Source organism: Phoxinus phoxinus (genome assembly GCF_949152265.1).
Source record: "Phoxinus phoxinus genome assembly, chromosome: 8".
Lineage (NCBI taxonomy): Eukaryota > Metazoa > Chordata > Actinopteri > Cypriniformes > Leuciscidae > Phoxinus > Phoxinus phoxinus.
The window spans coordinates 32,997,740-33,022,310 of NC_136883.1; the positions used below are offsets into that span (position 1 = coordinate 32,997,740).

A 24,571-nucleotide genomic window follows, 5' to 3' on the forward strand; every position below is an offset into this window, starting at 1 on the left:
TGTGTGTGTGTGTGTGTGTGTGTGTGTGCGCATAATATCTTGGGATTAGAAAAAAGACAATCTATAGTAATTTTGGTCATGAAAAAAAACAAGGAGTGTTAAATGGAAATAGTTTAACAGTCCGTTCGAATAGGCATTACATAAAGCACTGCATTTTCACAAATTGTTTTGCTAAAGAGATGTTGGTGAAATTTCCATGAATTACATCAAGATTACCAGATTTGTCCTAGAATCCTTTCACAAATGGATGTGTGGCAATTACAAAGCCACATTGGCAGAGACATTTATTTTGTCTTGCCCTGTTAACCCCTGCGTGTAGAAGCTGAAGCAAACCGAAAAGCATCTTTTTCCATTGCTGGTCATTCAAAATTAGCTTTGTATTCTGATTGTATTTATTTATTATTTTGCATATTCATATAGGCTATACATGTATTGGCACTGCCATTTCTGAGCAATTGCCATTGAGATTAGTGTGAATGCTAATGAATAGTTTTCCGCAGGTATTATAGACCTCCTTCCTTGGTTGCATCAGCTCAGTCACACACCACCCCTAGTTTATTCACACATAAAGGGATAAACAAGCTGACTGGAAAAATTTGCCTCTACCTACATTTTTTGCAAAACTCCTACACATACTATACAATTCACTGCAGTTTCCATCTGAAATGAACACAAGTGGTGTTAAAAGTCACCCACTTTTTTTGTTCCTTTTCACACAAATTACACAGATTATTCATTAATAAAGGCTTTTTACACAGTTTTACTATAATGCATGATTTGTAAACTAAAACATTTTAGTTTTAACACCTGGTACAGCATTGCAATTGTTATGTTAAGCGCTCCCATGAAACACGATAATAGAGCTTTAACGCAAGTTTAAATGGCATGGTTGCTTCAGCAAAGTGTTTTTATCTTGCGTTATTTTAGTGTAGGTGGAATGTTATTTTCGAAAGCATTAACCTTTTAGAGCCTCACACTGGACATTTCATTTCAGAACTGTCACGGTAGAGAAAAACAACCGATGTCATATAACGTTGTCAGGTTTGTGTTCATCTTTATAGAATAAAACTGAGCATGCTTTTAGAGCAACTCACGTGGCATTTAACTTTGAAAGTGTCGTGAATCATGCAAGAAACAACATTATATAATTTTGCAGAAATGCCACCACATGCACGCTTTCCCAGTGAGTCTGGTTCGGATATTTCACCCAAAATGACATTTAAATTTATTCATTAAGCAGCCGTTTTTTTATCCAAAGCGAATTACAGTTGAGGAATACAAGAAGCAATTAATCTTAAGGCGGCAATAAACACAAGAAGTGCCAGTAATACAAAGTTTCAGTCATCGTTCAAGATAGCATAAGAGGGAGGGATTGAGGAATAATGAGAGGATAGATGAAGGAATATTGTATAATATAATGTTTGCCTCTGTGATGGAACCACGAGATGCCGCTCACTTACCGACCACAGGCTTCTGCTGATGTAATTCCACTCGCACTGCTCTGAGCGGGATTCGAACCAGCGTTTCTGCAGTCTCTAGTTCGCCTCTTGAGACCTGGGGAGTGAGGTTTAGCCGCACAGCACTTACTTACTGGCCTCTGTTACACTCACCCCCTAAACCTTACTCCCATCTGGGTCACGGCACCAATATAACCCCTCCGGTTCAACTCATACCGCTCTGAGCAGGATTCGAACCGGTGTTTCCAGCTTGGGAAGTGAGCGCAATAACAAGAAGCTAAAGACCGCAGTCTCTAGCGTCAGTGCCTCGTCTTGAGGTCAGGGGAGTGAGGTTTACTTGCACATTTCTTACTACCTGGCCTCCGTTACATAGACTTGTAATAAAGAGCAGAGTTAGGAGGGTGCAAATTCCGTGGCCGCTCCGTACAAAAGCATCAATGTCTTGAACTTAATGTGAGCTGCAACTGAAAGCCAATGCAGAGAGATAATCAGAGGTGTGGGCCCTCTGAAGTCAGAGGTGTGACCTGGGCTCATTGAAGACAAGACATGCTGCTGCGTTTTGAATCATTTGCAGAGGTTTGGCTGCACAAGTTGGAAGTCCAGCCAGAAGAGCACTGCAATAGTTCAGCATGGAAATGACAAGGGCCTGGACGAGAAGCTGTGTTCCATGCTCTGTTAGGAAGGGCCTGGGGGGGGGGGGGGGGGTTTGTGGTCATTAAAAATCCCAGGATGTTCTTCGGAAAAAGAGTTGGGGTTTAACCCCGGCATTCTGGCCAAATTTGCCCACTGGCCTCTGTCCATCATCATGGTCATCAAGGATAATCCTAATCCTCCCCGTATATATAATGAATGGTTTCATCACTCTGTCTCCTCTCCGCCAATAAACTTGGTGAGCATTCATGGCGCAATATGGCAGCAGTCACATCATCCAGGTGGATGTTGCACATTGGTGGTGGTTGAGGAGATTCCCCCCTTCCATGTAAAGTGATTTGAGTGCCGAGAATAGCACTATATAAATGTAACAAACTTATAATTATTATATTCCTAATGCTGTGCAGTGCAAACCTGCATGTATAACCAGTCCTACTCTACTTGCTCTAATCTGGACTCGAAACGGCATCTCCGGCCAGTTGCTAGTGCACCTCTTGAGGCCTGGGGAGTGAGGTTTACCAACCAGCACAGCACTTACTAGCTGGCCTCCGTTACACTTACCCTAAACCTCACTCCCATACGGGTCACGACACCAATGTAAGCAGTCCTACTCGACCCCCTTGTGTGGGATTCGAACCGGAGTCTCCGGTATGGGAGGCGGGTGCGCTAACAAGGACGCTAAAGACTGCAGTGCTTCTCCATTACACATGATCATTCTGTTTTTGCAATGTGATCTTTAAAGGTCAGCTGATCATCAAGGATTACCCCAAGATTCCTGGACGAACTCACTGGGATTATCGTTGATGTACCTAGCTGGATGATTGAAAACTGTCAACTATCCCTTTAAAACTCATTTCTAAAGACAACTAGATGTGTCAGTTCTGGACTGATTTCATGAAGATTGTTTTCGCTCTCTCAACAGATAATGCTATCACTCACATATAACTTTATCTATCTTGCAATGACAAAGATTAATAGCTATTGACTTAATTTGAATATGTAAAAAGTCAAAATTATAATGATCATGTGAGATAATGAGATAATTGGAGTTCTGTATTTTTAGATACGCTCTTACCTGAGTCAGTTTAATCACCTGCCACCCATTCTTGAGGATTAGGTTGATGCATTATGCATGAAGTTTAAAGAAGAGGGATTATCCTGATATGCACTGTGGGAGAAAGAGATAAATGAAGGTAGTTATTTCAGTTGGCACAGCAATCACAGATGGGGGTGTTCCTACCAGGCAGTTCTGACATATTTGTTTGGAGTTTGTCTACAACATGCATTGGCTTCATGTCTCATCAGTTATTGCTGAATCACTAAATTAACTTATCAACAGGGAATGACTGATGACTGGGTCAATCAAGCCAATCTGTTTAAAGTTGGTGAGAGTAATTTCAAAGTATCAGACTCCGGTTCTGTGACAGCAATACGTGATGAGAAAAGGAAAGATATGTATCCTTTATATACTGTGTATATAATAATAAGAATTACTATTTATATATATGACACATACACATTTATGGCTATAGAATGAACTTGTATGATTGTGACTCTTTCCAAATTGGTACTAATGTTTCACAGCCTTACAAAATGTGTTTTTAACTTCAGATGAATTCCTTAAAGATAGGAATAAAAATAAAATGAGTTCAGAACAGCCTACATTGTTGATTTAAAGCATTATGTTTTATTGAGATCATGTCTTAATGATTGCAATCTGCTGTTGTGAGTCAGATGGTGGAAGGGTTGATGAATGTGACAAATCTATTTGCTTAACAGTTTTGTACAACAAATAACTTAAAGGAATGTCCCTAGGAGTTGACCGAGAATGTAAACAAACCTGAATCTATTAGTTCTATTTATGGAAGCAAAAAAGAGTTCAGATGTTTATGGAATCTATTATGTTTCTTATCATGAATAGTCCTGATTACAAAAAGTGTGAGACTCATATTGCAACTGTTTAAATCTTTCATTTTGAATCATTTTAAAAAACATTTTTAATATCTAAACAACCAAAATGACTTTTTGAAAACAAGCCCTTTCCCTCAGCATTTGTATTCATTAGATGCAGACTGAGGTCAGACATAATTAACCTTTAATAGCTTTGTTGTGTGCATATTTAAATATGGAAATGGTCCCACATATGCACGCTGCAAATTCACATCTGCATATATCTGTATAAAATCCCCACAATGGGATTGAAAGCAGCTTTTGGCTTATTCTCAAGCGCATTAAAGCAAGGTGCACTTGAAAGCGATGTTAAACTATACACACACTTCATCATTGTGTTGTGTTGAGCTGTGAAGAAGATAACATGGCGACAGCTCTGTTTAAGCTGCTGTTTAGAAAGCTTAGAGCAGATATTCACTAACCCACATACACACTGATAAAGTCCCCTCTAACAAAGGGGAAAATGGCAGTCTAGCCATTCTTTAAACTTATCTACCTAATTACACCCAACACAATAGAAATTAGATAAACCTTGCTTAATTTGATCATGTTTCGGCATTCATCTCAAATGTGTGACCATGCTTCAGATCATAGCGTTCCTACAGCATGCAGGATAAACATCGGCTAGATTCACAGTGCCCAATCCTCTGCCTTTTCATTAAACAAATTGGAAAATTAATGGTTTTCACCCAGATCGGGATCCCACAGTCTCCTTCCATAATTACTGGCTGGAATGCCTCACTCTCTGGCAAGTCCTCACCTCATATTCTGTTATAGTGGCCAAGGCTTTAAGATGTGCCTAAAACTGACAGAGTGTCTATAATGGATTACATGAAACATAATTAGACTGGCACTGTCAGTATTCAATCACGAAGCAAATGAAAGGAAATCAAGGGGAGCAAAAAAAAAAGGAGGGGTATTATTGATTTTGCTTCATTTCTTGTTGTAATAACTACAGTTGATTGTATCTGTTTTTGTGTCTGAATCCGTAACCACTAAAACATATTGAAATCAAAATCTTTGTGTCGGGCCAAAATATAATAAATGATTTGTGTGGATCTGATAATGTATCTTTTATGTTATGCAGTTTTCTTTTCTCTCTCTGACCATTATTGCATTCTTTATATTTCCATTTTCACTTATTGTGTTTTTCTCACCATTTATTTTTATCATTTCTTCATGCTCTCTCTCTGCCTGGGTTATCCACAAAATATCTAACAGTCCTTTTCATCTTCTGTTATTCTTTCTTGCTAATGCTCATGCTGGATTTTTAATTGAAGATGCAAGAGACACATTCTTCACAACTGCAATGTTTATCGCTCAGATGTCAGCCAAACGTATGTTAACTGAGTGCATAGCTTTAGCAAAGCCTGGTTTGCCCTTGCACCCCCCTCTTTCTTGCCCTCGCCAGCTGTGTTTGAGGTGGATGTCCAGTATCCGGCTGTTGTAAAGCCATTCTCTTCACACCAGGGTGGAAGCCTCTCCTTTGAAAACTAGCAGATTAATGTCAAGGTGATATCCCTCAAGCATCTGTCATAGTCAAAGTGGAAAATGTCAAACCAGTGTAAATAAAATGCATTACCATTTAATTATGTTAAGTGAATTTTAGGTTGTCAAACATTAGCAATAACTGTACTGTAATACCAGCGAGCGATGTTTCAAAATCAACGTTTTTTTGTTTTTATGATAGCTTAATTGACAGTTCATGAGTACTGAGCTTGTGCTTTATGTTTGTATCTAAACGTGCTAGACAACGGTTGTGCTTGTGTATTTTTGTGTCTTGCACATGACTGCATTTTTCGAGGAAGTTCAACTTTTAGAAAACACGTCTCATGACTCTTGCATATTTTTTTTCCCCATTTTACTGCCGTGTCACACGATTTTGGATGCAAAAATGCATTCTGTAAACATCCCCTAAAAACAGTCCCAAATTTGCAAAACAAATTTTGCAAATGTGCTGTCATTTTGAATATTAGAATAGGCTGCAGGAATTTTGACATTAAGATAAATATTGATTTGTTAATATTGAATTATTTATATTTTACACAAAATTTTGCCAGTTACCTTTGCTCTGCCAATGAAATAGTTCCAAAAAAAGTCAAAGCTGTCGTGTCTCAGAGCAAGTGGTTTTGTGTTCTTGAATTAATGAAAAGCTTGAAAAATCCACACCATGCACAGACACAACAACTAAATTTTCTTGTCATTCATTTTGTATTAATATTTCATAATGACCTAATTTAACAGGGCTTGAAACATGTTACATGCACATGGGTCTGGTATGTAGTCAGGTCATAGTAGCATGAATTTGATAACATTTTGTTTAAAATTGATCATGTGGGCTCAGCTCCTGATATTGTCAAAAAATCCACAAGTTTTTTTCCACTTGTAGGGGTTAGGCTTTGGCATCCAGGTCAGACTCAAACCTGCAGGGTCTCCATGCGAGCCAACATGTGCTGAGCATGTGCACTGCTCACTGCTTCACAGCTCTGACTAGAACTATAGTTTTTTCTAAGTCCAAGGCTGCGTCCAAAATCGCATACTCTCTTGAGTAGGTTAGGCCTACTCATTTTGAATAAGTAATTACTCCACGACCACTAAAAAAAAGTATGTTCTATTTAATATGATGTGTGAAGTATGAATGTAATCTGGACTACATTTGCCATGTAGTCATTATCATGTGATCTATTAACAAAAACTCTCCCGTGGCCTCATGGGATAGTAAACTGTCCATCGTATGTGCACTTCAGAATCTCGCCGGAAGGTCATCAGGTACTTTTTGCCTATACTCTTTTATGAGTACTGGCAATTCGGATTGGCCTATACTTCTTTAGTCACATACTGTTTTTTGCCTACTATATAGTAGGTGAGTACGTGATTTCGGAGGCAGCCCAAGTGTCAGTGACGTGTTATAGCTGTCGCTCCTAACTGGGTTTCTCAGTGTGAAAAATGGTAAGTGGAAAAACCTGAACTGGAGTGGAATGATTACTGATTGCTTTGAGAGGGGGAGGAAAAATCACTATCACTCCACTCCACTTATATACACTGTTCCAGACCAGCTTACAGTCTGTGTGTTGCTTGATACTCAAAGCTTGACCCTTTGGCTATTTTCTGACTATTTTTGTTTACTGCAGAATAAGAACTGACTGGTCAATTTTTCTTTTTGTTTTGTCTAAAACATGTTATTGTATATAATTGAACTGTTTAAAACAATATCACACTTAAAGCCTAGTCACAGGTGATTATTTAAATTTGATGACCACATTAAAAAATTTAACTGCCCATCTTTCCTATTAATGTCACAATACATCTAGTTTGGATAGTTTGTAACAACAGCACTTTTTATACTTTCCATTAATTTACAGTTTATAGTAGATTGCTAAACTACTTTGAGATATGGAAAATGCATTCAAAATTTTGAGACACAAAACGCAAACAACAACAACAACAACAACACTGTATTACAGACGAAAAACAAAATGTGTTCTTTCTAATGCAATTACATAGTAACTAACGTTTTCATGCATTTAATTATTTAGTTCTATTATATTGATACATTTTAGTTCTATTATTATTATTTAGTTATTTAGTTCTATGATATTGACTAAGAAAATCAGTAATCGCTAGGGTTCATATATTTCAGGCTTGGTTGAACAGACATAACCTGCATTGACTGTGACAGTGTGGGGAGTTAGACTGCAGCGCTGATCATTGTGCCTCACACTTTCAAACTCGTCATTTCACAACACTGAGGCGAGGAAACGAGCCAGCGCTATCAACACTGCTGCCCCGAGGGCTCTTCCTACTCAAGTCCTGAGAGCCACAGAGGAACCTGGGAATACCGCTGCAAAATGAAGAACACTATCGATTCGAAAACATTTACGCTCTTTTCCTTTTTATCGTTTGTGCCTCGATAAACTGGTTGACGGATCATACCTTTATTTCCAGATCACGGCACCGATGAAAATAACATCAGACACCGCAGCGTTGAGATAAAGACCTATCTTGCCTTTAAAATTATCGGAACAGGGGACATCATGCAAGGACGACAGCAGAGCTTCACCGCGAGTTTTACATCGGTGTATAGACTTAAATAAATAAATAAAAATCCGAGGCTATTACTGATAAAAAGCACGACTGCACGCGCTTCAGTCGCAGACCCATCCCGGTTCCGCAAAGAAACTCAACCCAAAAGTGTGGAAGAGCTCCATGCATTCAAAAAGGTGGGTTCCCGGTGATTTCTTGACAAATAACTTCTAAATGTATTTTTTCAATGTTCTGCAGTGGTTAGTTTATGTGAAGACCTCCTCTTATAAACGATATATCGCCAGCATAATTATATCACCGATTTTCTTTTAAGTCTACATCACATAGCCTATGTGTAGCCATGTGTTTTGGCTTCAAGAATACTCTAAAAAGTAAAGATTGTATTTTTTCATTAATTAGAATAGAAGAAAATAAAAACGAGGTTTTAAGATGTCAATAATGAATGTTCTTCTGCTTTACCCATATGTTTTTATATTTTAGTATCTGCCGCGCTAGAAATTATCCACACGATTTTGATGATCAATTAAACTCACGAATGGTTAGACTACATCTGTGCTGGGTTGGGTTCACAACATCATCTATATCTTCTCATTAAAGACAATGGCATATTTTGGCTTTTATGTAGCCTACCTACATTCAAGTTATTTTCTCTCATCTTAAATGAAATAAGCATTCAATTTTACAGTTAAACTGTAAATATGCATGAGGAGGACGCATCTCTCTGGAGATATCATTCATTCTCAACCACTGTGCAAGCGCCATCTGTTGGACTGCAACAGCTGACCACTAAAAAACACAACCATTACATATCTACATCCCTCTTCATCTGGACATTTCAATTACCTGACCTGCCAAGATCTCAACAAGACTATTATGATCAGATTGCTTTAATAATTAGCTTTTATACTTTATAGATGGGAAGGATAGCCTACTTCATGTTCACACAAATTAAAATATTATTCCTAGTAAGATTACATATTTTATAGGGTGAATTCAGGTTGATTGGGGCACTTTCAATAATGCACATTTCAGTGCATTTTAAGATTGACAATGGCTAAGGAAAGGTAATCTGTCTGGGAGTCTGGAATATGAGGGAAATGCATTGACATAAAGCTTGTTATTATTGTTATATCACATATTGGTTTAGATGTTTTGAAAGCCCTGGGGATTGATGACAGTGATGTATGATGATGCTTAGGTGGATGCATTTATGTTGACAGAGACAGACCACTATGTAAAAGGTGATCATATTTTCATGTTCTGTTGCAGTTTAGTTGTGGGTGGTATAGGGCTTATCTTCCATTTTGACAGAAGCTTTTGTCCCTTATGTTCAATTCCTATAATCAGTCTGCTATTTGTCTTATAAATCATATATACCCAATGCAAAAAAAAAAAAAAAAAAACTGATTCTATCTTTTGTATTCAAATGAGCCTTTAACATAGGAGTTTCTAATCCTGCTCTTGAGGGTCACTGTCCCGCAGATGTTGGTACCAACCTCAATTAAACAGACCTGAACTAAGGTAATCAAGGTCTTCAGGATTACGAGAATCTTCCATGGAAGTATGTTGAGACAAGTTGGAGCTTTACTCAAGTTGGCCCTTCACAACCAGGCCTTTTTTAAGTCTTAACTTTAAGCCTTTTTTAAAAGAAATGCTCAACTATGTAAGCATTTGTGATGGACAGTCTAAAGAAACAAACTATAAATAAATAAAAATAATAATCATAAAATGTAATATGACTTAATGACTAAATGTAAAATGACTTAAATAAATGCTATTTTATTATCATGTTCTGGTAAAATATTCTGTTAATTTTGTAAAAACCTCTTAAATTTACATATGGATTTAAATTTCACTAGCACTTTATTTTACAGTCCTGAACCCCATGTTTGTAGCCTACTTATAAGCTAGTTATTACAATAACTGGGTTATGGTACTAACCCTGAATCTAACCTATGTAGCCAGTAGCTCTACTTGTAAGTGCACTCAATGGCGCCACCAGGGGGTGGCCAGGGGTGGCCGTGGCCACCCCTGGCCGACTCCTGGCCACCCCACTGGCCACCCCAATGGCCAGTAAAAAATTTAGTAGCATCAGTTATGCATTTCATCACTAATGCACAGCCAGGCAGGCAAGCTGATCTAGACTTTCGATCGCACAGTAGCCCGCCCCTCCCCCGCCCCTCCGTACATGCCGCTGTTGCGCGCTCAGACAGCAACAGCTCAGCGCGTGCCCGTCGGTCAACAATTTTAAAAGAAGTTAAGAAAGAAGACGAAGACTACCGGTAAGTAAATAAGTAAAACATATTCTTTAGTAAAAGAAGACGGGGAATTATGTGTCGTGACTTGCTTTTTAAGTGCCAAATGGTTACAGTATACTGTTACAACAGCTTTTTGATGCGTCTTTGACATGTTTTGACAAGAGTTACCTAGCTAACGTCGTTAGCTGGTGCATGTATATGTGTAACGGAGTTTAAATAATGCTGTTAAATTCATGCATTAATTGGGAAAACTCGACATTGGCTGTTGCATCACTGCATTTGTGTGCGTGATATTGCGGGCGGAGCTACGTCACCACCAGCAGAGTCTCACATCTCTCGCTGCTGGGAAGTCGCATCAATAAGAGCTGCGTCATAAAAACAGTTTAGATTGTTTTCAACAAGTGCAAGGTTGGACTTTATAAACTACACACAAGTTTACTTCATGTGTCTGTTAGTTCCTAGTTTTGTCAGTCGAGTCATAGGCTATGTGTTATTTGCAATGAGGAAATGGAGTGTGTATTATTATTAACCTGCTTGTGAACTCTGTTTATTTCATTTAAGAAATTCATGCAAAGTGATGCAATGTCCGTTAAATATAACACAATAAACCAAAGTATATCAGTAGGAGTTTCCTTAAGTCTTTCTGATAGTTTTCTTCAGGCCGGTTTACGGAAATGTAATATATGTACATAGCCTAGGTATATGAAATATATATGAAATATATCCACATATATAAAATATATATATACCCATATATATGCCCATATATAAAACCTATTAGAAAATGGAACAATTGACATATAAAACCAGCCCATATATTTGATGTATGTATAATAGTGTTTTTTTACATACATGTCACATATATAATTATCAGTTTTCAAATAGAATTTGTGTAATATTTGTTTTGTTTTTATGAGCTGGTCAAGAAGAGGTAAAATAATAATAAATAATACATTTTATTTATAAAAGATTCGAAAATGAGATAGAAATTGAAATGAAATGTGGATAATGAGATATAAATTGAAATGAAATGTGGATATGTAGACTTGAAATAAATAGTTAAATAGTTTGGCATATATAAATTAAACATATCGGTGACATATATGGTCAAAACATACAGTATTATATAAATAATAATCATATACATCATATTAATATATGTCAATATACTCATTTAATATGGCAAATTTATATATGTTAAAAACCTATATCAACATATATGTAGAGATACCGGTATGTATATATGATAGCAATATATTGTCTTATATTTAACATATATGACGGCGTCACTAGCGATATAGGGATATGTCATATATTACATTTCCGTATGGGTTACTACAACAGTAGAATACAATTCTGAAATGATGGTTTATAGTTTTGGTGTGCCACCCCAAGATTTTAAGTGGCCCCATCTGGCCACCCCTATGAAAAATTTCTGGAGGCGCCACTGAGTGCACTACTGTAAAATAAAGTGCAACCTGTATTTCCAATCTTATTTTGATCCTGTCATCATTACTGAAAATGGATGCACCAGCACAGGGAAATTTACACATTAGCTAAAGAGTAACAAGTATGTGTTCACTTTCTTGAGTACGCAGCCTACATGGCAAACGGGTAAAGTACTTTTCAAAGCACAGGCGTAATTTGAAACTATTGAGGGGTTGGTGGAGAAACAGTGACTTCTTATTGGTGCACTTCGCAGTGTAGGCTGCGCCCTCTTGGCACTAGCAAACTCGAAGATCGATGGCACGTTTCTAGCGAGGGTTGGGAATGTGTGAACACGGAGAATACCTGACAAAAGCAGCGATATTTGTACGACGGAAAGGGCGTACGGCATGATTTCGGGGTGTTGCGTTTCTTCGGCAACTTCTACTCAAACGGAAAGTTGCAGCATTGCTCTAATTCGCATTTCTTTACATTGCTGGTGTGAATAGGGAGAGGAGAGGAGCGCTGTCCCGTGCTGGATGGATGGTTATGGGGAAAGGAGCAGGACCATCGGCGCTACAAGTCTGCCAGTTCCTTGTTCTGTTTCTCTGTTTGTTTCCAGCAGGTAAGAAAAAAAAACATTTATCGTTTAAAAAAAAAAATTTTTAAGACTGGAAATGTGTGTTTGTTGGCTTTCAACTGTCGAAGTAATTATGCAACCTAGGTTAATTATAATCGCTACAAAAACACTTAGAGCAGTTAAACATGTTGAAATGACGCCGACAATATGCTTTGTTACTTAGCAGTTGGGTGTATTTTGTTTAGTCATGACCCAGTTACGTCTGGTGAAAGTTATTATCTTCTCAGTGTACATTCCTTCATAATGTACGCTTGAGTAATGTTGTTGTTTCTAACTTTCTAAGTTTGCACAACTCGTGTGCATTTAAATTGACGGTGCTAACCTTTTCCCATTGAAAAGATGCGGAAAAACAAATGTGGGTGCAAAACTAGATTGATGTTTTTTAGTTGTTTTATAGCCATTGTTTAAACCGTTCGATTAAAGCGTAATGGTCTTTGATTCTGCTGCACTAGTACCCCAGTGTTTCCAACAGCTCTGGCGGGGACGTGCTGTTGTGTTTGGGGGAGGGGAAGCGAACCCTCCACATCTATAACATGCCTTCGCACGACTTGTTGGGGCAAAATGTCCAAAAAAACGATTTCACTGTAAAGTCTTTCAACACCGTTTTCAGCATAGTAGGGCATATTTTTTAAATGCAACAACAACAAAAAAATCATAATTATCTCTTTATATATTTTTTATATGTGTAATGTTAAATTCACACAAAAATTAGTCTGCATTTACAGTAGCCTACTGTAAATACTGGGTAGTACTACATGGACTTCACAGTGAACAGTAGTAGGAAAATACAGAAAATTGTAGTGTTGTGTTGTAGAATCACAGACATTATCACTGTCTACACTACAGACTTGTGTTTACAGATTAGCTGCAATATTTTCATGTCCACAGTGCCATACTGAAACTTAAGTTCCCAGCCTATACTGTACTGAATTATGCAGTTGCTGTCACTTAAAGTTACTTGTTTTGTAATGTTCAGTGTTTTATAAAAAAAACTGTCATTATTATTGAGATTTTTCTATAAAGAGTATTGATGTGCAATTGTGCATATTTAGTTGACAACCTCTAAAACCACAGATCATAACCACTCAGATCACCACAACATTGCAAATACCTTTCTCTTAATTATATAGTAACCTACAATCAATATGATAGTAATATCATATGATATTAAAAGATAAATGACCTAGCCTCCATTGATTTTACAGTAAAATTCAGAATACAGCATTTTGTCAAGGAAATTACTGCTCATAAAATCCTGGCATGTTTACAATGTAGTATATATCATAAGAAGAAAAATCGAATGTGTGTAAAAGAATGTAGGCGCTCTCACGGGATTATATGGGTCAGCTGTGTTTTCCAAATGTGATCATTCATTTCTGTATATCTCATTATAATGGAATTTACAAGTGTTGTTTTTATCTGTCAAGGTTCTAGTCGTAAGTAGTGTTCCGTTTTGATTTCACACCCTGTGTTCCATCTTCATTCTCATTACTTAACGCCAAACAAAAGACAATCATGCAAGCGCTAGTCACTAACATCTTAAATTAGCCTATTGTCTCTTATCAGATGGTCATAAATGCCCTTTATTGCTGGTAGGTGGAAGACAACAAAGATTGGTGCAGTCTTGTCTTTGTATTTTATTAAACAAAAGAGATAATCTTTAAATAATGAAAAAACACATGATTCTAAAGCCTTCGGATTTCAATTCAACTAAGTAATTCGAGGAAGGGGAATGTGCTTGAAATTGCTTTTGCCTTTGATTACGGCCTTTTGCTCTGGACAGGTGGCTATCTCATATCCAGTTTGACCTGTGGAATGGTGAGACCTTCTCTGTGTTCCACCCATTGGTCCTGGAGCCAGTTTCTCTCCAGAGATCCTGTTTCTTTAAGGCTGTCCTTCAGCCCCCTTTCCCTCCTGCCCTGCATGGCTGATGAAACTCTACCTAATCCCTTTACACAGGGCTAATTTATGACTCTGCTGGTTTCTTCTCAATGGCAAATTGCATTGTCTTCATTCAGAGTCCTAGGACTACACCCTCCCACACACACACACTCACAGCTACCCCCTTCTGTTAAAGCCCTAAGTGATTTTTTTTTCAGATGTGCATTTGCCCTCGGTCACTGACACCCATGGTGCTTTACTGAAAAGCACCCCCACAATCTGCTTAGCAATGCAAAGAGACAGCACAAGGTGTGAACGAGTGTGAATTTGATATGAGATGATTAGCACTTCTAAATAATAGACTTTTGTTGGTGTGAATGTCAGTTTGAAGGCTTCCTTCCAGTTTGTCTTAATGCTATTAATTTGTGTTGCACCTTAAACTGTGTGAAATTGCTAGATATCCAACTGGGAGCTTAATCAGCATTTTTTGATAAAGCATATCCCATTTACTAATATAAAGTGATGTCATTCGTGGTGAGGTAATGAAGTTAGATAAGCCCGTCGAGAGTTCATTACATTGTAACGATGCCTATTTAGATGCTTATTGCTTTACGTTTTGTATTACAATAGCTCTTAAGTGTTGAGCTTTTCTCCCCTGTGATATATACACATAATACGAATATTCCATTAACATTTTGAATTTCACATAAAAATCAAGAATTGTTGATTGGCCTACTCTAATGTTTATGTTTCATTTATTTTTGAAAAGGCAACAAGACAACAATAGCCTTGCTTTATACTACATTTAGAGCACTTAGACTTGATGGAAGTTGGCAAAACACAGAAACTTGGAACTTGGTTGGAATGTTGTTTTCTTTTTATTACTGGTGGAATTAAAGCCTCACTTTGTCCAGATGTAGAGAGAATTCATGTGTTGTTATGAGGGCCTTGAGCAACTGGCATTCATGAACATAACATAAACTAAACTAAATTTAATTTAAAGGTTAGTACTGAAATAATTGAAATACAAAGTATTACTATATGAAATGTGAATAATAAATGAAGACACTAAAAATAGGAAACAAAAGCAGGCTATTCTTGATTAAAAAGATAATGGCATTTGTTTATAATCAATTTAAAAGCTTAATCAGTTTTGGCAGCTACTTTGGTTGATACTTATTTCATTTCAGCTTTGTGTAAACTTGGTTTGACCATGCGAGTAAGTTTATGCTATCTCCCTTTTTGCTTTACAGCAACTCTGCAGTGTAAGATCCTCAAGTGTAACTCCGAGTTCTGGGCCTCCACCTCCAGATCTGGCCCAGAAGAGGAGCCCTGCACCGCTCTGCGAGCATACAACAACTGCGTCCGTCGCACCGCCCGTAACTGTCGAGGTGACCTGGCCTACCATTCAGCCCAACATGGTATAGAGGATCTTATGAGCCAACACAACTGCTCCAAAGAAGGGCCCACAACCCAGCCTCGTGCCCGCACACCCCTGCCCCCAGTACAGCCACCACCCCAACCGGACATCCACGTTCCCTCTGATGGGCCAGAGGTGTGCCATTATGAGCGGAGTCTACCACGTGATGCTGCGCCTCCAAATTACACTCATTGCGGCTTTTTTGGGGACCCACATCTCCGCACATTCAACGATGACTTTCAAACCTGTAAAGTTGAGGGAGCCTGGCCACTGATTCACAATAAGTACCTGTCTGTGCAGGTTACGAACACTCCTGTTGTGCCTGGATCTTCTGCTACGGCTACTAGCAAGGTATGGATTTTTTGTGCCTCGTATTATAAATAAGCAAAAGTAATTTTTAGCATCATTCCGTCGTCTCATTTCACCAGCTGCTTTTCAACTAGCTCAACCTATAAAGAACTTTTTTCAGCAAGGAACTAGTTAATGGTGAAAGTGTGGTTTTACCAGTGGTAAGAGAAAGCTGAATTCTTAAGTGCAGTCTAGTTAGCATTTGGATCTGTTCCACAACAGATGAAGATGTGATAAGAGGAACAACTGATGAAAGTCTGATTAATGATTTTTAATGGAATTTCAGCAACAAAAGAGAGGTAATAACTTGGAATGTTACCAGGCTCAAGAGACTTTATTTATTTATTTATTTTGTGGACTAATTTTACTATATCTGTGGCAGTCCTTGCCATTATTTGTGTGTGATTTAAGAGTTTTGTTGTTGTAACTAAGTGCTCAGTCCATACAGGAAACTGCTGATATTTTCTCTGCATTAGTTGGCCCTCATACCTCATAAATTATCATTGTTTTGCTTTACGGCTCATTGGACAAACTGGGAAGCTGCCTTAGAATTGGCCAGCTGTGGAGCCTAAGGTGAAAGCACAGGACTACAAGTTTATGTCTGATGTCCTTTTGGCTGCAGTAATTTTGTGACCAGGGTTAAATGTTTTTCAGAGTTTTTCCTCTGTTTCTTAATGTGACTGAGTACAAAGTACTTGTGTTTTTCTGCAGAGCAATTTTCTGCCATCAAAAACCTCTAATGATTCCCCATTAAGTAGAAGGACCCACAGTTCATTCTTGTAGGAAGGGAATGGATCATGATTTTTTTGTTAAGTTGGCTGTTTTTTAATTAAATGACAGTGGCTCAGAGACAAAAGCGAATCTGCAAACTAGACATTCCTATATCTTTAAACAAGCTCTTGCTGTCCTGCGAAAATCAAGCCTTGGGTGGGTGCTATTAACAGGGGGCAGATCACTGCACCATTAGTGATTATAGGGCAGTTTGGCTAAACTGAGTCTCCACTCGGACGTAGACACACACTCATATGCATCATTTGCAAGATCAGAGCAGCCTGGACGTCCCGAGGTCACATATGTGTCAGCAGTCCATTGGCCCCCTAATGGCAGCTCGCTGGAGGAGTCAGAGGTAGGAGCAGCCTTCTCTAATTAGCCCATGTGCAGGCTGTGCTCTCTAGCTGGCGCAAGTCCACTCCCTGGAGCTGAATCCGGGGTTCACAGGCAGGCTCTGAGCAGCATGAATGGATTGTCTTTGTGTCTGCATACTGAGGCCTGCTGTAACATAGACTGGACCTGTGTTTCTCCAGAGTGCGTTTACATTGGCCCCCTGTATCTTGAGCTGCTGCTGAAATGTGACATTACGAAAGCTTCTGGGCTTGGAGGGTCTGCACTACACAGTCCTCTGGTTTTATAAAGACAAGGCTCAGTTATGCAGAATAGAGTAGTTACCATCTTTTGCCACATGCAATGGTGCATAAAACACTGTCTGGCTGTTGGCTGGTTTTGATTGAACAAATATTTATTTGTTATCTATTTTTCTCTAGAATCTGATTCTGGTGTTAACTAGCACAGATGAGTTAATGTTTGTTTTCTGTTCCTGGTGTTTTAGTCTAGTTATGTCCAAAATTATAATTAATCTTAATATGGCACAATTGAAATAAACTTATCAATGATTTGTTCTCACTTGTTCTCACTCTCACTTCTTTACCACAGTTAACAATCATCTTCAAGAACTTCCAAGAATGTGTAGACCAGAAGATGTACCATGCTGAAACTGACGAGCTTCCAGCTGCATTTGCTGATGGTTCAAAGAATGGAGGGGACCGCCATGGGGCCAACACCCTGCGTGTGGTAGAGAAGGTGCCCGGACAACACGTGGAGATCCAGGCACGCTATATTGGCACCACTATTGTAGTTCGGCAAGTTGGTCGCTACCTCACCTTTGCGGTGCGGATGCCAGAGGAGGTCGTAAATTCGGTGGAGGACCAGGACAACCAGGATCTTTACCTCTGCCTGCATGGTTGCCCTGCCAACCAGCGAATAGACTTCAAGACCTTCAGAGTGCGGGCAGCAGAGAGCCACGGCTTAGGCAGGGGACGGCCAGGCAGTCCTAACCCTGGCTTCACTTATCAGTCAGCCATGGCCAAGTGCAAAGAACGTCTACCAGTGGAGGATTTGTACTTCCAATCCTGTGTTTTTGACCTGCTATCTTCTGGGGACATTAACTTCACCCTGGCGGCCTACTATGCCTTTGAGGATGTTAAAATGCTCCACTCCAACAAAGACAAATACCACCTCTTTGAAAAGGATACAATGTTCAACTCTGCCACCGAAAAATTAGGTTTTAGTTTTGTAGTCCTCATCAGCCTTGTTGTCGTACAGTTATGGACTGACTCGTGTTCCATTTGTCTGTAGTCCCCATTGGACATTCTTGTTAGATGGTTGTAAGAAGCTGTATGCATGTGAAATGCTACTCTCACTGTGTTGTCTTCCATCTACCAGAGGCTGGGCTTCTCAGCTAGAGCCCGAGCTTCTGCCGAGGGCTTTCACACTTGTGTGTCTTGTATCACGCCATGGACTCATCTCTTCTCATCACGTACGTTCATTCATAAGGCCAGAGCCGAAGCGTTCCTGGAGATCCACCAATCTCATAACTGCTCAATGACAGAGAAGGCAGTGCTGAGAGGGACTCGGGTCAGATGAAACCATCCTTGCTCTCACCAGAGTGACGTGCCACTGACAGGAGTGAGAGACGGATGATCCTTTGCAGAAAGAAGAGTTTGGAGATGGTCTTCAGTTCACTTGATGCCAAGTGAGAGGTGAAGTATGTGTCCCGGAGCCAGGTTGAAGGACATGACAGGAGCTTTTATTAACGTCTCCAAACAATGGAGGGCCAGCAGGAGTTCTCTCTTTGAAGAAGCTCCAGATTTGGAAAAAGTAGCTTTCTAGTGAAAGCCCCCTGGCCAAGGCCATGTCAGACTAGGAAGTCGTGTTGTCTACAGAGAAGATTAATAGGCCATAACATCAGGCCTTTTGTATAGTTTGTCTATGTGTGTGCAAGAGAAAGATGTGTTATTGTGTGGGTGATTATATGAATGCTTGTGAGTGTGTGTGTGTATGTGAAGTGTTTCATAATAGCTGTATATTGCACCCAGGGTCCTAATGTAGGTCTGGTGTGGTGGTTCATGGGTCAGTTTTACTGCCTGCCAAGAGCTCTTTCCTACATTTTAAATATAAAAAGGGGTGTCAAGCAGACTTTAAACTACACTCATACTGCTTAGGTGTTATAATTTTGAAAAATATTTATTGAATTCACTCCATTGTCAAATTGGGTGTTTGAATTCAGTGTGCTGAAATGAAATGTGTTCAGGCACATTGAGAATAACTTTACTTTATTCACAAAGTAAATACCATTGAGTCAAAAAAAAAAAAAAAAAAATTCAAGCCATACAATGGTGTGGCCCAAGACAGAGTTGTCTTTGGAAAATAGCACAATTGCTTCAGATAAACATTTTAATGAAAAAAAAAATGTATGTCATTTTGCAGTAGGTAACAATCGACATAAATCCAGGAGAGAGACAAGTTTCTCCATACAATATTTGCAGTTTGAGACGGGACCCACAAGGCAGATCCATCAATCATCCTTTCTGTTTCTTAAAGAGCAACGCCTTGCTCTCCATTTCAAAAGGGTGTCGACGTGGCTGTGCTGTAGGCCCCGTTTAACTCACGACTCTGTAGATCTGTGAATTTATGGCGAAGGCGTTTTGCCAAAGAACAAGCCATGGTGCCAACAATTTCCCAAACAGCTGAATTTTCTCTTTCTCGTGGGGCCTTTGTGGTTCACTTAAGTATTTAGGCTCAGACCAGATGTCCTGATTGTGTCTAACATTGGAAGGTGCTGCTAACTACAGTGTGGTGGATGGACCAGTGCAGGAGCTATTGTTTTCATCTGCCATGCATTTCTTGTGACATTTGAAATGAGGGCATTCGCTCTCCAGCTATTAGCAGGCTCAGGATTACTGGCAACTCAGTATTGTAAATAGCTGTCGTAGTATTGGCGAGCTAAAGTCACACGATGCATAGCACCACTATTTTGAAGAGTGAAACTGCACCCTTGATGGCGTAATTATTTCATAGGCCATGTTTAGGGACTGTTGGAAAGGTCTTTGTGGAAGATGAAGCTCACATAACATCATCATGTCATCTGTCACAGTTGTCTCTTACCAGTGTTTGATTTCTCTTAGTAATAAGTTTGAACCTTTTAAAGTATGGTTTAGATGTTAATTATACATAAAGAATCCTTTGAGAGACTTCACAGTAATTTATTCTTACACTGTAAAGTTTTGTGAGCCTTACTACTGCTAAGAAAGCTTGTGTTAGTGCAGTTCATGGCTTTAAAGAGACATTTGAAAGAATACAAAATGATTGTAATGACTTTTGTGTTTAAGTGTGCTTGTGTTGTCAGTGCGTTTTGGATTTATATGTGTAATGTGACATGTATATACGTTTGTGTGATTTGGCAAATAATATTTTGTGCTGTTTTTTTTTGTACATCAGAGGGTGTAGTGAAATTTACCTTTAAGTTTAAAGGGATATTGTGTACACACAAACACCACAAAAACAAGATAAGGGACTTAGTACGGTCTAATTTGGAAAAGAGTAAAAAGGAGACATCATCTTCCTAAAGTAACTAAATACTAGGTAGGAAACGTTGTGACTTGCGTTGTTCATGTGTTGTTTATTACAAAAGCACTTTATGTTTTTATTCTCTTTAACCTAGCTCTTACATGGTTTTAACTTGATGGTGAAAAAGGTTATTAGACTTGTAATGCTAAAGACAAGTGGATAACTTTTTCAAATGTATTAACATTGAATGGGAGATACCAGACAGCTTAGTCTGTTTTTGTATGTAGGACTAAAGCGGTGCCACACACCACCTGTAAATACTGTAAATTATTTATTGAATAAAAAATAAAGTGTCATGTTGATTTGTTTTTTATGTGTGGGTTTTTGCTCGTTTTTCTTGTTTGTACTCATGTTTGACTATGGAAGAAGTTACCCACAGCACAGCATTAGTTTTTTAGTCCCAAGTATGTTGAGCTAAGACTGCCACCTGATGGTATAATGGGTAAATGCTGAAACATTTTAGACTACAACGATGATGATAAATCGTATCTACAGAGAACAATTCATACCGTGTTTGAACGGTATAAAACTGCATAAGCTTAAACAAATACTGAGCATTAAGACTCAAAGGTTTGTATAATGTTTCGTAACTCGACAAATATGAATCTAAAACACGTGATTCGTGTAGATATGGACCTAATTACCAGCACAATAACTTTATATTTATTCCTTTTTTCGATTTAACTGATGGCAACATTTAATTTTGATCTTAAAAAGTGCTGAAAACGACAAAATGTTGAATATGTAGTGAAGTATGTCTCTCACCTCAGCAATCCCCCATTCCTCTGAGTAGCTATCACCTTTATCCACACGTGCAGCTCGAGTGAAGCGCGCGAACAGCTGAGATAATTATCTTAATATTCAACAGTATTATTATTAATATTAACATATATTAATTATAGATCAGCCTGCATTGACACCAAACTGAACTGAGCTGGACGATGACATATTACTGTTTTCTCCAGAGCGGCTGTTTAGATTAATTAACCAAATTAAAACCACAGAAACCATCACTGAACTCATCTAAATATCTCGAGACAAACTTTTTTTGCATTATTTTCCTGTTATCACTGTAAAGCTGCTTTTAAACAATCTGTATGGTAAGCGCTATATAAAAGTGACTTGACTATTAGGCAAAAACATTTTTTAGCCTACTTTAACCATTTAGAAGATTGTCCTAAATCACATAAAATAAAATAAAAACGTTGTTAGAACTGCATAAATACCATAGTTGACATTGTTGGTTCCATCAAGCTAGTTTTTAGTTTCATCTGAAGAAGAATAAAAACAAAAATTGTCCATGATGTAGGAAAGTTTAATACATATAGGTCTATAAACATATGTACAGTACAATTAATCTGAACAGTGGCTTTTCACAAATATAAATTACTTTAAATTGGCTTGTTTCAAAGCTTAACATGTCTGTGGAGTGTGAGCAGGAGCTTGGGTGGGAAAGATTTAACACATCTCAAGTATTTCATAGTATTTCACACAAACGTGTCCACATTTCACCAGCTTACTTCTTCTCCTAGTCCTGCTACCATGATCTTTTGGAATTGAGCACACCACATTGTTCCCCACTCACCAGAGCTGGCTTAACATGCACCTAGTTAAAATTCCATCCTGGCAAATGTTTTGAAATTGTACATAGCATAATACTGCACAGTACTGCTAGTCTTCCTTATATCAATCCGGTGTTTGAATCTACACAAGAATAAGGCACAGATGGAGAAACACATCAAATAAACAATGAATGGTATTTACCAGCATGCCAGTCTGTCAGTTTTGGCACAAAATCTGGTTCACCAAAAATAGCTTTTGACACCCGCCCACTCCCTAAACACGCATCTGTCCATTCATACAGTACTCACATTTCCACTTAAAGGTCAACGGTATCAGTGTTTCAGTACACTCATACTGAGAAAATAACTCAACAAAACATGAAAATCAGATTCAGGTAATTGTCTACCATCACTACATAGTCAAAAACAAGCAAGTACTGTTCTTTTAGTGCAATAAAAAGTTGCAACAGTACAAGCACTGACCATAAAGTGGACTTGAGTGGCGCCAAGTGTTACAGTCGTAAGAAAATAAAGACAAAGATAGCTTACGTGTTATGATTATCTAGTGTTCTGACAAGGTCTACATAGACCCTGAATACTGTTCAGCCTTATTTTCTTCTTCTTTTTTTCTTTTTTAAATAAGGCTACTATCCTCCAACAGAGCATCTAAGCATTACATTATTAACAAATGGCAGGTCTGCGATAGCGAAGACACATTTAGCCGATTCAATAATTTTGAGAAAAACAATTCGAATAATTGTTGCTCATCACAAACACTCCTACATGATTATAACAAATATCAAAAGACAAAAACGCACATGTAATTCCCCCTCAAAATGACGTACAATCACAGGGGTCTGTATTGTAGAGAGCAAAACCAAACCGAATAGCTCAACAGAACAATGAATCAACATCTGAAGGTGCAATTAAAATGATTCCTTTTTTCTCCTCCCACAAAGGCTACTTTCATGAAATAATCCTTTCTTGCACAAACCAAAATAACAAAAACCAAAAGACATGAACATCAAAGTAAAGTTTGCTTTGCGGATAGTCCCTTTCTGCTAATGACTCTCAACAAAGACCAAATACATGAGGCACTTTCTAACTCAGGCATACTTCAACAGCATAGTCCACAGGACTAACCATGCCTTGTTCTTTCTCCTCAGTCCAAAATGGCAGACTTAACCTTGTCGTGAAACCTAGAAGAGAGCAGAGGACACAGTGGCGATAAAGAGGAGTTTGGTGGTGGCTGGTTACATCTCCTCCATGTATTGCCTGGGTGGCCTTTCTGCCACTTCCTTTGGCAGTACAGACCATCTCTGCACTACATATTCACTTCACGTCTTCCTGTTGTTCCAATTAAAGTCCGTCACAGGTTTCTGCTCTGCAGTTCTTTCCAAAGCAGGGGAGATCGGCTCAAGGGGGGATTTCTGAGACTGAGGGGAACGGGGGTCAATCAGGGGTGGGGGTTTGTCTGGGTGGAAGGGGCGGTAGTGATCAGGCCCCATGGGGCCATGGTTTCCAGGGGGGCTCCTATGGTCAGGCATCCTTCTGAAGTCCTGTGGATGCCCTCCTCCCCCTTGGTGGTAGTTTGGGGAGCGGTACTCATCCGAACGCCTCCTCTTAGGGTCAGGATGTCTGAAAACAAAGATACATTTTAATGCTACAGCTCTACACGCAACAAACAGACATTTTTCATGTCAACAAAAATAAAGCTACACTATGTAACTTTTGGCCTTTGGTTGAAGCATAGCTACAGTTAGTCATTATGCGAGTAGTGGCGGACCACTGTGTGTTTACAGATGACCGCCTTATCAGTGTGAATGTCACTAAACCCATCAAAACTCCACCAAAAGACAGATACCTAAAAATATTATCTTGTGAGGAAGTAAGTAGCTTGTTTTGACTTGTTGAAATCATAATGATAGCTGTTCATATCAGATAACAGTATAAACTATAACTTGCCAAGACCAATAGACCAAATTATTAACTATTTTAGAGAATGGCATTGTTACCAACATTGTTTTGTGAACCTATTCGATGCACAGCAAATGTGATGCTATGTTGATCCGTGTTTTATTATGGGTAACCCATTGGCGCTTTCACTTTTTGCTTGCAAACTCCTGAGCATCTTTATTTTATTTACGGATATGACATAACCACGCACAAACAAACAGTGTTGGGGGGTAATCGGTTTACTCGTTACTTGGAAAACGTAATCTAAGTCAACCATACTAATAAGCAAAAATGAC

At 38.7% G+C, this 24,571-nt stretch overlaps 2 protein-coding genes across 6 annotated transcripts in view; one reads left to right on the plus strand and one right to left on the minus strand.

Annotated features, from left to right (window-relative positions):
- Positions 1–7,792: 7,792 nt before the first annotated feature.
- Positions 7,793–21,070, plus strand: rgma (repulsive guidance molecule BMP co-receptor a). 2 transcript variants are annotated; one of them, XM_079620317.1, is made up of 4 exons: positions 7,793–8,278; positions 12,295–12,410; positions 15,560–16,077; positions 17,785–21,070. In XM_079620317.1, exons 1-4 carry the CDS (start codon positions 8,265–8,267, stop codon positions 18,484–18,486), a joined length of 1,350 nt encoding a protein of 449 aa, XP_079476443.1. In that variant the 5' UTR covers positions 7,793–8,264; the 3' UTR covers positions 18,487–21,070. The 2 variants fall into 2 exon arrangements, with proteins under 2 accessions (XP_079476443.1, XP_079476442.1); XM_079620316.1 differs by lacking the exon at positions 7,793–8,278 and adding an exon at positions 9,246–10,384.
- Positions 21,071–22,049: 979 nt separating this feature from the next.
- Positions 22,050–24,571, minus strand: part of chd2 (chromodomain helicase DNA binding protein 2) — a 30,616-nt gene continuing 28,094 nt past the window's right edge. For all 4 annotated transcript variants that reach the window (XM_079620319.1, XM_079620318.1, XM_079620321.1 and 1 more), the window contains one exon: positions 22,050–23,957. In XM_079620319.1, the coding sequence (XP_079476445.1) occupies positions 23,657–23,957 (301 nt within the window). In that variant the 3' untranslated portion in view covers positions 22,050–23,656. The remainder of the gene's footprint in view (positions 23,958–24,571) is intronic.

Bases quoted from the DNA above. Each gene is read 5' to 3' on its own strand.
- rgma (XM_079620316.1), top strand. From the start codon at position 10,092: ATGGCGCCACCAGGGGGTGGCCAGGGGTGGCCGTGGCCACCCCTGGCC. The intron at 10,385-12,294 runs GTAAGTAAATAA...TGGTGTGAATAG, and splicing joins AAAGAAGACGAAGACTACCG to GGAGAGGAGAGGAGCGCTGT. The intron at 16,078-17,784 runs GTATGGATTTTT...TCTTTACCACAG, and splicing joins CTGCTACGGCTACTAGCAAG to TTAACAATCATCTTCAAGAA.